The 15845-nt window shown below is 41.0% G+C and overlaps 1 protein-coding gene across 1 annotated transcript in view; it reads right to left on the bottom strand.

Annotated features, from left to right (window-relative positions):
- ylpm1 (YLP motif containing 1) overlaps window positions 1–4701 on the bottom strand; it is a 40659-nt gene extending 35958 nt beyond the window's left edge. Inside the window, exons 1-4 of the mRNA XM_084000266.1 lie at window positions 3794–4701; window positions 2823–3044; window positions 1738–1926; window positions 252–766 (exon numbers count right to left, since the gene is read on the bottom strand). Of these exons, the coding sequence (XP_083856392.1) occupies window positions 252–766; window positions 1738–1926; window positions 2823–3044; window positions 3794–4432 (1565 nt within the window). The 5' untranslated portion in view covers window positions 4433–4701. The remainder of the gene's footprint in view (window positions 1–251; window positions 767–1737; window positions 1927–2822; window positions 3045–3793) is intronic.
- Window positions 4702–15845: the final 11144 nt, after the last annotated feature.

The raw sequence follows: 15845 nt of genomic DNA, 5'->3' as shown, positions 1-15845 counted from the left end.
CACCAACAAAATAGCAAGATTTATGGGGTCATGAGTTTAGGAGAAAATGACTTTAAACTATTTTGGCATAAGGATAAAACTTAACAAAACACGAATATAGTGAAAAGGTCTGGACATATTCTGAATGCATCAGGCGTGCCAGTTTAATTTTGACTGAACTCAAACTTTTGAAAAAGTGACAACCCCGTCTGCAATTTAATTTTCTAAATTAAAAAAGGCAATCACAGTGGTACAAAACAATCCATACTGACCGAGGACCTCTAATGCTGTTGAAGTTTGGTGGCTGATGAGTGGGAGGACCTGGGGGTCTGACTCCTGTGCCAGCAAGGCCTCCTCCTCTTACAGGGGGTCCAGCAAGTGATTCCATTGGTGCCCCAAACCCAGTGGGACGTGGACCTTGTGCTCTGGGACCAACAGCAACTGGAGAATGCTGCATACCCTGATTTAGTGACTGCTGCTGCATTTGCATATCTTGTCCAGAGTACTGGCCATATTGTCCCATCATCCCACTATTATACTGGCCTGTGGGGAATGGCACCATGGCAGTCAGAGCGGCTACCCTTTCTTGAAGGTGGGCATTGGTGGCATTCATCTGTTCCTGCCACTGCTTCCATTGGTGCTCGTAGTCCTGTAGCTGGTCTTTGTGAGGATAGGTCTGGAACTGCTCATACCACAGGGCAAATGAGCGATCCCAGTCTTGGAATAAAGGGATGAACTGCTGCTGTTGCACTTCATAGTGCCTTAGTTGCATTTCAGCAGACATTGACTGCAACAAAGGACATTAAGGAAAGGATGTTATACATTTTTTGTTTCAGTGTTATCATAAAAGGTACCGTACATGTAGAATGAAGAAAAAATTACAGTTAAAAATGAACCATAAATTACATATAAGCCTGTGAAATGCTGCAGCAGGGGGTTGTAGTAGTTATTCTCTTATACCAGCTTTGGTTCAACTAACATTCTATGCTTTATTTTCACCTTTCATTTTCTGGACAACCAGTGAAAACAGTCAAAGAGTTAAGTCAGAGAGTTAAAGGGATAGTTCAACATTTTGGCAAATTGGCCCATTGCCATAATCGCTATAGTCATAACAGTAGGTTCATTACCTTTATTTGTCGGTGTAAGCTATTTTTAGAACGGAGGAGCGGAGCGGCGAGGTGCTCAGAGCTACGCTATGGAGGCTAAAGGAATTTCTTGGTTTCCCTCACCAAACTCATCAAATACAAAATCCCAAAACTCCAAAACGCTGTCGTGGACAAGTTGTGACCTGCAAAATCACCACGCTATGAGATAATAATGGAACGTTACGAAATGGAGCCGTTTTCGAGGTATATACAGGCTAAATACAGAGTCTGCTTGCCGAAAAACTGTCCCTGAACGCAACGCGCATCAGCGGTTTTGCATGAATTTCCCTCTAAAACAACTCTGTCTCGTAATGTTCCATTATTATCTCATAGCGTAGTGATTGTGCAGCTCACAACTTGTCCACCAGAGCCTTTTGGAGTTGTTGGGTTGTGTATTTGATGAGTTTGATGAGGAAAACCAAGAAATTCCCTTAGCCTCCATAGCATAGCCCTGAGCAGCCTGCCGCTCCGCTCCTCCGTTCTAAAAATAGCTTACACCGACAATTAAAGGTAACGAACCTACTGCTATGACTATAGCGATTATGGCAATGGGCCAATTTGCCAAAATGTTGAACTATCCCTTTATGTGTTACAGAAACTTCAATTTACTTACCTGAAGGTCTGCAGGTTGCTGAATCAGCTGTTGGTATTTTTCCAGGATCTGCTGAAGCTTTTCATGCTGTTGCATTAGAGCCTGATACTGTACGCTCGCCCTCTGCTGTTGCACCTGCTGCCACTGTGCTGCTGCAGCTTGTAACTGCTGAAGGCGGGCAGCCTCCGCTGGGTCTTGTGGGACTTCAGGCTTAAAAAAGAAACAAGGCAAGAATGAAGCAAAGTGTGGCTCTGTAACTTGCAAATAATATTTATGATAAAGGGAAGTTTGTGATGGAGGGTGACACATTTTTGAGATGGAGGCAAGCAGAATGTATTACACAATCACACAAACAACATTATTCTTGATGAACGTATTTACAGGACTCATCTAAACCATTTGGTATAGATGCCCTCAAAGGTATACCAGTGCACTTTTTGTAACTTACACTCAGCTAGTCTAGAATTACTTCAGTCTTAAAAAAAAAAAAAGGGTGGAGAAGGGGGTGGAAGAAATAAATGAATGTACTTGACATGGAAATTATCACAAGAATTGGAGCCATCTATACATGTGATGGTAATGATAGAGTGGGGAGTGAGACTTACTGTATCTGTAAATATTGGTGTTTTTTCACTCTGAAAATGTATGCAAAAATATAAACCAAGTTTAGATCTAGTAATATTCCAACCTGTCAGGTATACTCCATTTGAAACTGGATTTTGCTTTGTTTTTTTGTTGTATTCCGTACAGTGAGTGTGAAATAAATAATTGACAGTAGCAAAATTTGCAACCCAACTATGAGAAGGGAACACAGTGACCATAGACATCTGCAAATGTCAAAATCATGACATACTGTTGCTGGGCAGTTGAGAGTTTTACATTCTTGTACAAAACATTTCAAATTCATTTTATTTTCCTTTCATGATAAATGAAATACTCCAACGATTTCGCACTAAAATTCTACAACAATATCGGTTTGATCAAATTTGATGCAGCAGGACCCCACAGGTTAGATCTTTTTTCTTCCTTGTCAAGACCGCCTACATTACCGACAACAAAACTCAAGTCGAGATGAGGAGCAGAAATCAGATATTGGGCATGCTTACCCTCAGCTCGTCGGGTGGTGGAGGTGGGACAGGGGGCTCATCTTTTGGAGGGGGAGGAGGAGGTGTGTTTTTTGGAGGATCCGATGGAGGAGGAGGAGGAACCGACAGGCCCGCGGGTGACGGCCCATGAATGTCACCCTCTTTCTGATTCTGTTTGGCTTTTTCTTGCTTCAGCTTCTGTAGATTCTGAAGATGCTGTTTGTACCAAAGTTGCTGCTGTTCCTGGATAAATAAAAAATCACATGGACTTGTCAAACAAAGTACATGAAGTACCTCTGACTTTTTATTTCTCTATTTGTTTATACCTACCCAGTTCAGTAACTTTCTGAGGCTCATTTAGTAATCAAATACCAACATTTGACAATTGCTTTACAACCCCTGTTACAGATCTGTTCTTATGAGGTATTAATTACAAACCAAACTGTAAGAATGTGTTAACAAGCTAAAATATATTAGGCACTACGCAGGTTTGTCAGAAACACAACTTTAGGCTGTACAGGTGTGTGACATCGCAGTGTGTATTGGGACAAGAACAGTCACCTTTTTCATCCAAACAAAGACCATTTTTTATTTTTCATTGCCTATTATCTGCTCTTTGATCCTGGTATTATCTGCTAGTGTTGTTTGATCGGAAGGAACAACATTGTTCCTGCTGTTTAAACCTGATCCTGATCAAAAGTCAACTCAAAAAGTCAATTTGGTAGTTTTTTTTTTAGCAGTGAGCATATTCACGGTACAAACTGAGTTCCTGTTCCTGTGGTTAAGTGTCACTTCTCTAGTTCCCACTAGCAGTGATCAAGAATTACAGTTGTCTACACAGGATGGCATCACTGAAGACAGCACAGGAAATTACTAACAACACTAATTTAAAAAAAAAAGTTTGTTGAGGTGATATGAGGAAGTAAGTTCTGGCTGCAGGTGATCACCCAGTGATGTGATTTAGCATCAGACATATCAAAACAAAGCTGTACCTGCAAAGGTAAGGCTTTGTCCTCTTCTGTCGTGGAGGAATCCTTCTTACTGACCTCGGAGGCTTTGGGAGCACTGTTGATCTCCTGCGGCTTTGATGGCAGAGGCTCTGGAGGAGGAGGACACGGCTGGGGCTCTGTGGGGTGAGGTTGTGGTGGAGGCGGAGGAGGCTGCTGCTGCTGCTGCTGCTGCTGCTGGTGACCCTGCTTGGGAACGGGGGGGCCTCTCGCCAGAGTCTCGTCTTGTTGATTATAGTAGGACTGAGCCCCAGCACTACTGTCTATTTGTCCTGAGGGGTCTGAATGCCACGATGACGGCCCTGAGTACCCACCACCACCACTGCCAGGGCCAGCTCCAGCTCCACCAGCTCCACCAGCACCTCCACCGTACGCTCCGCCGCTGTTGCCGTGGTGTAACACGGTCTGGAGCTGCTTCTGGTGCAACATCTGCAGCTGCTGCATCTGCTGCAGGTGCTGCTCCTGCAGGCTGGAGAACATGGTGCCGCTGCCGCCGGACGGGGCCTCGAAGCCGCCGAACCCCGGGGCCGGGCCGGGGTGGGCCGGGCCCGGTTGTTTACGAGGCCCAGGTGCTCCGTAGTTTTGTGACTGAGGTCCACCATAATTCCCCCAGGAGGGATACATTGTTTTAAAAAGAGAGAGGTGGGTGGTGCACGGCCTTTGTGCTCACCCACAGCCGGGTCCCGGTGGTTGCTAACAACGGCTAACAGCTAACGTTGACTTACCTGTTATAAAAATCAATAGCTACATTTTCATTTCCCGACCGTGGCTGCCCTCATTAGGTAAAGCTTTTGATTACCACGTAAACGGTTAGAGCACGTTATCCGTTAAAGACCGAGATTTGCGTCCGTGGCCTTGCTAAAGTTACGTTAGAGAAACCATTCAGACACACAGGCCGTGTCGGCGAACGTCTGATGACGGAAACACGTCACAAGACGTTGGTGACCACTTCCGTTTCGCTCCTTTTTTCTTTCTATCTTTCTTTCTTTCTTTCTTTCTTTTACTTTTTTTTTTAAATCTTAATTTAATTTAATTTAATTTGCTGTATAATAAAAATATATATCCTGATTCTCTACTTGTGTAAATTATTTTTGCTGAAACTGTTTTTTTTGTTTTGTTTGTGTGTGTGTGTGTGTTTTTTTTGTTTGTTTGTTATTTTGGAGTTTCCTGCCTTGTTTGTCACCTTTCTCTCTCTTTTTATTTTAATTTTTTTTTTTTTTAATTTTAAGACATTTTAGTGGTCCACTGGTTACTGAATATTATGAGTTATTTTTTGTTGTTGCTCACAGCACATGCACAAAATAAGTCCAACAGCTGACCCTGGACCCCTGATTTTACCACAAGAGGGAGACATTTACAAAGGTATTTGTACTCAACAAGAGGAACATTTGACTGTAACAACATTACCATTATCATCAATAATTATAATAGGCTAATAATAATAATGATGATGATGATGATAACAACAACAACAACAAGAGGAGATACTTGGCTATTAAATATAGGACTATCAAAATACATTTCTTGGACATTGACAATTATCAGATGTAACATTATTTAAGTTAACAACAATAATATATGTAAATACATAGCCTAATTCAATTATAGGCTATATGAAAACTACATGAAAAAGACCTGTAGAGTTTTTTTATTTATTTTTTTTAGGGCAAACCTATAGTAGCCTATATGTGTCCTTACAGCCTACAGTAGTTTGTTGACTCAGGGAGCAACTGTGTGAGTTCAGACTGTGTGAGAGGACTTTGTGTTTAGAAACCGAGGGGGGGTAGGGTGGGAGGAAGCAGTGGGAGGTAAAAGACCAGTGACTTTAGGTTGCCCTTGAGGTCTGATACACATAAGAGTATTTTTTGTCTTAAGATCACCAGTAAATCTGTATTAATTTTGACCAGAACCACTTAAAAAGAATCGTTAAAGCGGATTAATCAAGCCCGTCCTGTTTAATGTCTCCCGTTAATTAGTTTGTCAGCAGTGTTTTAATATCGCCTAATGACTTCATATTTCACTGATGACATTAAAGGGGTGTTAAAAGAGGGGAAATGGCCCATTCAGGATTCAGTTCTTTCGCTTAAGACGCCCTCGATGAATAAGACAAGGTCACGGAGGCCTAGCCTTTAGGGAGAGACACATTATCAGGGGATGGGGGTGGTGAAATCCCATAGAGGAAGCTCTCTCCCCTCTAAAACAGCATGACGGGCACAATGTGATACAGTTCTGTCTTAGAACAATACACTGCACAGGGAATTCATGCTACAGCTTAGGGCAGCCACGCTGTATAGGATGGCAGGATAGTCCAACAGTGTACAATAACACTGATGCTGGGGCCTAATGCCTGGTGCTGTTTGGAGGGGAGGGGTGAGGCTGATTGTCATAATGTTTGGCTGTGCTGTGTGTTAATAAGTATAGCATTTTGAGGTGATTATTAGTTATTGACCAGATGAATGTATGAGAAAAAAAACAATAGCCAAATATTTTCAAATCTATTTGAAGTTAGCCCTTTTTGATCTTCATCAGCACTTTCGAAAGCTATCTAAGCAAGAACAAAGAAATCAGAAATCGTAAAGTTGTAGCTCACAGTATTGAGGACACTGCATTTTCTCTGTGATGAAAATCCTATGTTAAACAAAATGCTCAATGGAGGCTAATGGATCCCGAACAAGTCCATGCACTGCTTCCAAAATGCTTTGTTTGACAAATCAATTTTCCCATAACCCGGTGAGGAGAAAAGTGATGCGGATTGATCGCCCCCCCTGACTTTGTTTCCAGAATATTGTTTGATGGCTGGATAGATTAATTGGTATGACATTTGAAAGCCTTCTCTTGACTGTCAGCATCCAAGCCCCTATACGCCAATCGAACCTCGGTCTAATTGTCTCTTCTATAATACCTCACTTCACAAATTAGAGACGCTGCCTCTATAAACTATTCCCAATGTAAGACCCCAAACAACATCACCCTGCTCAATCAGACATTGGTTTGAATAGGGGTGATGCTGGGCTGATAAGATAGAGCACATTAAAGGGCATCACCCAAAGCGCTGTGCCAGCACATCTTCCTCTCAGCACAGTACATCTGAAATATACAAATCAGACTCCAGCAGCAGCTCCAGGTAAACAGGCTCCAGACTCATCAATCTGGAGTAGTTGAATCTTAGTTAGGAGCCTAATTTGAATTAGGGCAACTACAACGAGGAACACAAAGAGAAAATCATCTAATTCAATGACCTTGCAAATGCTGGCTGTGTGTAAACATGTCATCCTCACATACAGAATTGAAGTGTGTTATTGTATGTGGCTCTGTGACTGGTTGAAATCTGAAGTCTAAACCATAATCAACACTCCTAAGTCAAAATATTTTGGCCGTGAAAAAGTCAAGTTGACCTCTATGACAAAATACACAGTGTAAAAACACAATTATGAAATGTTGCATATTACAACTTGTGCTGTAGTATCTGTCCATTTTCTAACCCTTCATTCTTGCATTGGTGAGTGATGTTGTAATGAGAAGAAATACTTGGCAGAAAAATTGCATTTTTGTTTGCTTCCTGCAGTAATGTGGTGTAGACTGAACATTTTAATTCTGAGGTTATTTTTCTCCTCATTTAGATGTTTTATATATAAATATATACAATGTAACATATATTGTGATGGAAGATGTTGTGCTTAGTGACCACTTCTAATTCAAACAAATAAACCCTATTCATCTAAGTTTGTTTTTGGGATCATCAGTTGTACAGCACAATACACTATTATATAGCCTACATATGAAAACACAATACATTGTTACTTGTATTAAAGAGAAAAGTGAAAATACAAATGCATGCATTTAAAAAAATACATGATAACATACAGTTAAGACTGTGGTTCAATCGTGAGACATTCACACAAAACTCCATTTGTGTCAGTAAACAAGGGGAATAGAAGATACCGATAAATTAGAACATCATCTGGTTGTGCTTTCTCAGTTGTGTGTACTTTGTGTGTGTGTGTGTGTGTGTGTGTGTGTGTGTGTGTGTGTGTGTGTGTGTGTGTGTGTGTGTGTGTGTGTGTGTGTGTGTGTGTGTGTGTGTGTGTGTGTGTGTGTGTGTGTGTGTGTGTGTGTTTTACTGTTTAGAGACAGTTCTGCATTAAGTTACATATCTGTAAAGCAAAATGAAGACAGTTTGCTGTAAAATATTAAAACAACCAATAATCTATGGTCTATAGTCTGGTTATGTTTCTATATAAAGAGGGGGCAAATTTACTTGAGTCGGATAAGACTGTAGTTAGTGTAGTATCTGCCCCCCACATTTCATCACCATTTATTTATCATTCACAATGACTAATTGCCTGACTTGACTTCAATTTTGTGGGCTGGGATCCTCACAGAGCAAGCTGCTCAGCTGCCCACCTCCCTTCACTCGCCGCACCTCCCTATCACCCCAACACACCCACTTGCCTTTGAAAAACTGTAATTGAATGAGTTTATGTCGTCAAATTGATTAATCATATTAATTTGTACTTATTAGTGGGATGGTTGAAAGTGATGACAATTAGATTAATGAAATTAGTTAATTCTTCCTACCCACACCACACTCCCAACTATAACGAACCACAAAAAAAAAAAAAAAAAAAGCATAGAAAGGGCGACTTATGACAAAATTGGCAATCAAGATTTGGCTGCTAATTGAATGTCTGCTTTTATTAATGATGAGGTTTATAAAAAGACCTTGAGAAAAGAATATTAATTGATTAATCAAAGTGCTCCAAATTAAAGTGGGAGTATACAAAGCAGAGGTCTGAAAATCTCTCTCATATGATTGTGAAGAATGCTGCAGTGTCTTTCACAGGATGCTAAATGAAAAAATATGGTGATATTTGTATGTGGAGCTGTTGTTTACATTTCCTTGCTGACTGAAATATTTGTGAATCATGTTTTGCTATGAATAGTCAAGTAAAAGTGACATTTCTACATAATTTTCTTTGAGTATATTGTGACTGACGACATCTGATTTGTTGACAGTTATTTTTAGTTACCAGTTATCTGTGCGTTGCTATATTTTTCAAAGACATTGGTGAAATCGTGTCATCTTTACATTACTCTGAGGAAAAGGGGTTAGTCTTTATTTGTCATGCATGTTGAGATGATGAAGAGGCTCCACTGTAATAAAACGTTGCACAAACTGAGGCTCTCCAGACTTTACAGTACGGTAAAGAAGCTGCCTGACCTCAGACCAGTTCTGCAGGGAGCCGCATGCCCCCATGGGACCGCAGCCATACATTCATCATGCCTGTTTGCCTGTAGTGGAAAAACAAAATCCACATAAATATATGTAAATCTAAGTAAACAGAGTGTGAGATCCCTTGAGCTGATAGACTGCTTTGAATTTCATTACGCAACAAGCCGTCTGACGGTTACAAACGATGCTCATGAAAAGGAAGTGATCGCTGGATGTGATAAGGATGAAATGTAATAGTTTATGCCACCATGAATCTGATTGTAACGTCCACACTATTAGAAAGGCTGATAAGAGCATTTATGACTATTTGCTTTGTGTGATAAAGGGAAGTGGGCTGTTTGATTAATATGAGCAGCTGGCCGGCTCCAGGTTCAACAGATTGTGTTGGTGCATATAACTAACAGTAATGGGCTGGTATATACTCTAAAATGTGAACTGTCACACGTGTGAGATAAGCAGAATTATGACTAACACATTCTGCATTTACAAAGTATGATGTTTGATATGCATGCTGTGTAAATGGAGGTGAGTTATGTTTTTGTTTTCACTGAAGAAATATTCACTTCAGTGGCGAGAGATGCTATCGCTTCATGTGGGCTATACAAAAGTGTAAAATAGGCTGGTTTCCACATTCAAAAAACATATAAATCTTGCTCATGGTTATGCTGCTGGAATGGATTACACCTCAACTTCACCAATTCAGTCAGTGCAGTGGTTCAGTACACACTTATGTAGCTTATATCTTCATACCGTTCCTTCAAAAAGCAGGAATTTCTTTTAGTCTAAAATAAAAAGTTATTAGAATTAACATCATGTTGCTACACTACATACAGGTGTTAATTTGATAGTAGATTGTGTTGAACCACTAATGTTACATCCTTTAGACCTCTTTACCTATGTGGTCCTTTAAGCCTCCGTAATTGGGGCTTGTTGGTAATGCATAACTCCATATACTGTTTATAAAACCATAAGAACTTTGTTTTTAAAACATGCCTCTGATCAATTTAATTTGTTCCCATTCAGTCCAGTTTAGGCCCCCTGAGTGGGAGTTTACAATAGCAGTTGGAGGTTAGAGGCTGTTTGCCAAGGGACGGGCACAGTTAATGTTTTGACATCCAACTGAGAAGCTGTAAACTATATAAATAATCATACTCATGGTCCATTAAAACTCCTGCACAAAAAAGAAGAATATTGCATGGAAAAGCTGATGCCTGAGATATGGTAATCCAAGTTTTCAAAGATGCAGTAAAATGTTTTATTTATAATAAATCACTTTTGAAAAAAAAAAAAAGGGTAGCATCCAGGTTTGGTGTGAGAAACTCAAAACTGATGCAGAATAATATTGTGGAAAATGGAAAAAGCCAATTCAGTCTAGACAAAGAACTGGGTAAACATGCTTTACACTAATTCCTAGTAACACTTGACCATTACAAACATTTGTGGTCAAAAAGTGATGGAGGAGACTCCCCACATAACAGCCAAAACCTAAAGTCAAAATCATGAAACACAAATAAAAGCTGTAAATTAGCAGATAAGGCTTTTTATTTGCAGGCTGTTAACATATCAACTAATCAGTGATTGTTGCAGCTCTAGTTGTGATCAATGGTCACTTTTCTTTAAATCGAGAAGATGAATGTGTGTATTGGGCTATTGTGAAGCAAAAAAGGTGAATCTGTCCACTTGACACCCACGGGACACTGTGACTGGACGCCTGTTTGCCAATACCCTCCTGCAACTCTGGTTCCCCAATGGCCCCAGTTCAACCTCAACTGTAACACTCCTAGAATTGACCACTCATCCCTGGACCCAACCTTTACACATTTCAACATCTTGACGTCCCACAGACAGGATCCAAACCTCTCTGTGCTCAAAGTATTGACAGCCATCAATGTTCGACTTGATCAAATGCTACCGCACCAGTCAGAGGCCATCAGTGGTCAAGGCATCCTCATTGGCAAGATCCATCGTCTCAATTTACACAGTCCATCCTCTTTAAACTGTGCTATTGATTTTGGCCTAGGTCATGAAGGTTTGGCATCAAAGTAGGGGAGAGGTGTAGGGGAGGGTAGGTGGGAGAGTAAGGACAGAGAGGGAAGAGAGTAAGGACATAGAGGAAGAGGCTTCCCATGGGTGTCTCCAGTGCCAGTTTCTTCTTATTTAGCATTTGACCCTGGTCTTGGCTTTACTGCTCAATGCAGTGGCCTTATTTTCAGCGTATAGTCAATGGCTGCCAATATTTTCAACAAAGATTTGTCACTCCTCTTCAACAAAAGCTTAAAAATACTTTAAACAAACAGACTTGATCTATGTAAGGTCAGAGGTTTCAGTTATGTTCGGCTATTCTGTTCCTACACATATCTTTTTTCTTTCTTTCTTTCTTTCTTTTGGTCACGGAGAGAAACTCAACACCAAACAGGAATCCAGTTTTCAAATCTGTCGTCCTGCTTTCCATAGTGTGACAGGTGCTCTGTACCTCCACACTTGCTGTTCCATTATGGGCACTTCTCATGGTCGCCTGTTGCTGTCGTTATTTTACAGCTCCGTGCCTCAGTCCATTAGCAACACCGCTGCCAGAGCAGAGCCGATAAACCATCTGGCCACGCTCCTGAAACAGATAGCAGCCTCTTAATGGAGTGAAAAAGTAAAAGCAATTAATGTCACATTAGCACATCACTAATAAGGCCTGCCCTCCAGTATGCTGCAGTGAGAATAATCGGTTGGTTCAAACAGAGATGCATCCCAACGCAATGCTTCACTGTTAGTCCTGAACAAGACTGTGTCAGGAGAATCAATTTCCATAAACAAATGACACACTTTCAGGTCAGCTGAGCACTGGCTTGATATGTAAGGTCAACGTCATGTATACATACACGGTACCACATGAGTAACATCATGACAAAGGTGTTAACATTAGCATTCATTAGCAATTATGCTTCTGGCAAACAAAAGTCCATAGTCACTCTCCTGTAGATCTGCTTTTAGTCTCCCCCAGCTCCTGAGAAAAATGGCAATTTTTAGCTGAGATGATAAAAAAAATACTCCTCTGTGTTCACCAGCTAGTTGCTAACTCAGTGAGTCTGGTAGAAGGCTAACACAAGTAGCAACTATTTGAGGCTGTACCTAAGCTACCTCTGCAAACCTGTGCATGGAGCTATAACAATGCTAACAGGTTAAGGACCATTGTTCACTATGATAGCATACTAAGACTTACTGAATACATTTTTACTTGAAGATAGGCCTGAGGGTTAAACTGGTGGCTGTGGGCTGTCCCATGTTCAGGAGGTTAGTGGTTTGATTCCTGGCTCATGTAGCAACAAACTGAACCCAAAATTGCTCAGTGTATTCTACTGGTAGGCCTAGCTATGAGAAACTGATATCTGTGACTCAGTTCAAGATGATGGAAATGATGGAGCGGTCACATTTAGTTAGCCTATGAAGAAATGTTATCCTGTACCAAAATTGCCATGGCTGAAATATCGTTCATAGTTGCTTTAAAGTAAATAAAGAGAGGCACTTAAAATCTACAGCTTCATATAGCTGCAAAATTGAGAAATGCAATTCTGCTACTCTGTTTATTATAAGGAGAACATTTTATTGTTACGACAAGATCTGAAATTATCCTCAAATAGGGCCTATGTTTTGTTGTCTTACGGTGGCAGCATTAGGCCGACATGTGGAACACTTTCTATGCAAAAAATTAGGCTAGTTCCAAGTAAAATCACAAAATCCAAGGCCACATGTTTTCAGCTAAACAAAACAGGCAGACATGATGATTTGCAGTGATTCAAAAACACGGCACTCAGAGTAGCTGTGCGAGAGTCTTCGACCTCTCTGAACGCCCCCTCCCGTCGCTGCCTTGACCTCCCTCACTTTCAGCTCTCGTCTTTGAACTCTAATTCAAACTTCACACAACAACATCCCCGTCTCAAGAGCTTTCCCCAAACACAATACATGCCCTCTCCGGCTTGAATGAGACTGGGATTTTAAGATCTGGCTTAATTGTTGTCTTTTCCAGCGTTTAATTATGAAAACACCAAAGCACAGTCTCTGCTGCTGTCTAATTCCACCATGTTCCGCTAATTATGTTGTGTTAATAGAGGTTTTTCTGTTGTGGCGTCACACTCATTAACTCAGCGGTGACACTGCCCTTAATTGGATAACAGGCCATTAAGTCATTTTTCTTTGATTAAAATTATTGCTCCCTAATAAACATCAGCTTTGATTCTAACTGGTTCAAAGCATGTGAAACAACATAACTTTCATAATAATCAAATTCCTAAATGTAACATCACCTACTCATCATACCAGCACAAAGAAAACCTGCTCTCTATTACTCCACATGAGGGAACGTGAGTGTCACTTGCTGCTGCTGCATGCTGTTGTTGCAGAGACGACACAGCTCTGTAGCCTACTGTAGGTTTAATAAGGATCAGTCTGGAAAGAGAAGCTCCACAAACCTCTAAAATGTCAGACACTGCAGTATCATCACTCACAGTAAATGGCCTTTTTTTTCCTCCATCTTCTGCCTTTGTCTTTTTTGTTGTGATTCTCCGGGGTCCATTGCACAGCGGTGATGCTGCGAGCTGATTATTTAAGGCAGCTTGTAAAACACAAGCTTTCAGGTCAGCTAACGGAGCAGCTAAGTGATGTCTCTTCACCAAAGTCAGCAATTGTTAATCTAGTCTGTAAAGTTGTCCTATTTAAAGCCGGAGTGTTGTCGAATCACCGCCAGCCATCATGTTTGAGCATCTCAAAGTTAATATCAAGCAGACCTCCATTTAACATAAGGCCCAATATAGACAGAAAACAGACTGATGCCACCACTGCTTTCAAATCCCCAGTACCCCTGTTCCCATACCCACACATGCCCTCAATTACCCTATGAGCACCACATGTGCAACATCATTAATAAGATCCACTAATAATGGTGGCGAGCTCCATTGGCCGTGAGTGAGATTTGACTAATTACTGTAATTGTATTGGAGTCATGCTCATTAAATATGAAAATTGTGTTCTGTGAAATGAATGGGGTTTCATGATCACTCTTGTATGGACAGGCAAGAAATAAATTAGAGAACAGTTTCTCGTTGCACAATTAACTACTGCACACACAGCTACCTGCCACTCCCCCCAGTCTGCTAATACAATGTGTGTGCGTGCGTGCGTGCGTGTGTGTGTGTGTTGGGTGCGTGTGTATTTTTGTGGATGTTTGCCAATGTGTCATTACTTGTTGCTTATGATTCTCTGTGCACGCACTGGCTGCATGACCTGCTTGCCCATGAAACGTGGAAATGTTAATATTGCACACAGCATATAATTGCAATTGTAATTATTTTTTTCTTTATTTTTCAGCTACATTAAATTCAGTTTAAAAAAAAAATTCTATTTAATATAACTAGCAGCTTATATCAAGTGTTTTTTTTTCTTTTCTGTTGTACTGAATAAGTACACAAGAAAACTTTAGATAGGCTACATAAACCCAAATTAGTTTTTAAAATGATCCTATTTTAAAGCTTTCTTTTTACTTTCAAAATTATAAAATAAAATTCTGTGATCACATTACACAACTGACAAAAAGTATGTTGCAAAAATATATGTTTTATCAGACATTCATGGCGTTTCTGTCCATGAATAATTAGTTGTGTGCAACTCCCAACCACAAACACAACAGTCTCCAGCCTTCACACAACACGATGTGTCAGTGACTCTTACTGTAACTTTTGTTCATACTTCTTTCTCTCACCTCTTGGGATTTAAGCAGCTGTCAGGACTCCAGAGCGTAGACGACAGAGTCTGGGAGTGGCTACGTCCCAGAGGAGCATGAGCATCTCTCTCTCTTTTTTTTTTTTTATCCTGCCTACCACTGTGTTTCTGCATGCTCAGTTTGTTTGAGAAATCTTGCAATGCAAATGCGATACTTACCTCTACCGCCCAGTAACAAAACTGTGTCACAGTCAGAGCTCGCTGTGAAAGCCCTGATTTTGTCTTAAGAGATATAGAGGTGAGCAGAGGCAGGTAAACAAAGCATAATGTGGAGGTCAAATGCTAATGAGCGCTCCATTTGTTATGTCTGGCTCCCTCCAAAGGCAAAGTAACAACGCCAGTGGCACCCAGACATAATAAATCATCCAAATAAATAATAAAGATTCATAGAAGACTTGGTGTTCATTGTGCCACTTTGAATGAATTTACAGCCCGAACCTGATTCCTCTCATGTGGCCTTATTTAAATTGTCCCCATTTTAAGCCGCCTGCTTGAGACAGCAAGATGCTTGCAAGTCCATTTTCAGGGCCCAACACCCTGCCATATAATTTCCATCTGCTCACTGGTTAATAGGCTAAGACCAGAGAGAACCCCACTATGAACTGTAATGTAACTTGCTTTAGTTGAGATACAGGCCAAAGCGCTGCGAGACTTGAACAGATGCAATGCCATGCGGGGTTTGCAGCTGTTGTGAGGTCTCAGAAAACCCACAGCTGTCCCCTCTCTGTCTGAGCGCCCCCAGAAAACGAGAAGACTGAAAGACGGACGTGACTGATGAGGTGACGAAAAACCCAAAGAGGCAGGTGGAAGAGGAGTAACACAGGTAGCAGAGAGCACCATTGCAGTTCAGATGTGATCATTTGCTTACTAGCTCTTCCTCCATCCCTCCCTCCCTCCCTTCCTTCCTCCCTTCCTTCCTGCGCCCTTTTTTATGCCGTAACTACCTATAGATGGCGCTCAATTCATTTTGAAAACGGTGGCTTTTCTCAGGGCTGTCCATCACAAAGTGCCACAGACTGCATGGTGGTGGGGATGAGCTGC

The sequence above is a fragment of the Trachurus trachurus genome (assembly GCF_905171665.1).
Source record: "Trachurus trachurus genome assembly, chromosome: 24".
NCBI classification, from domain to species: Eukaryota; Metazoa; Chordata; class Actinopteri; order Carangiformes; family Carangidae; genus Trachurus; species Trachurus trachurus.
Note: the sequence above shows the minus strand (reverse complement) of the source record. Positions and strands in the feature narration are given on the sequence as shown.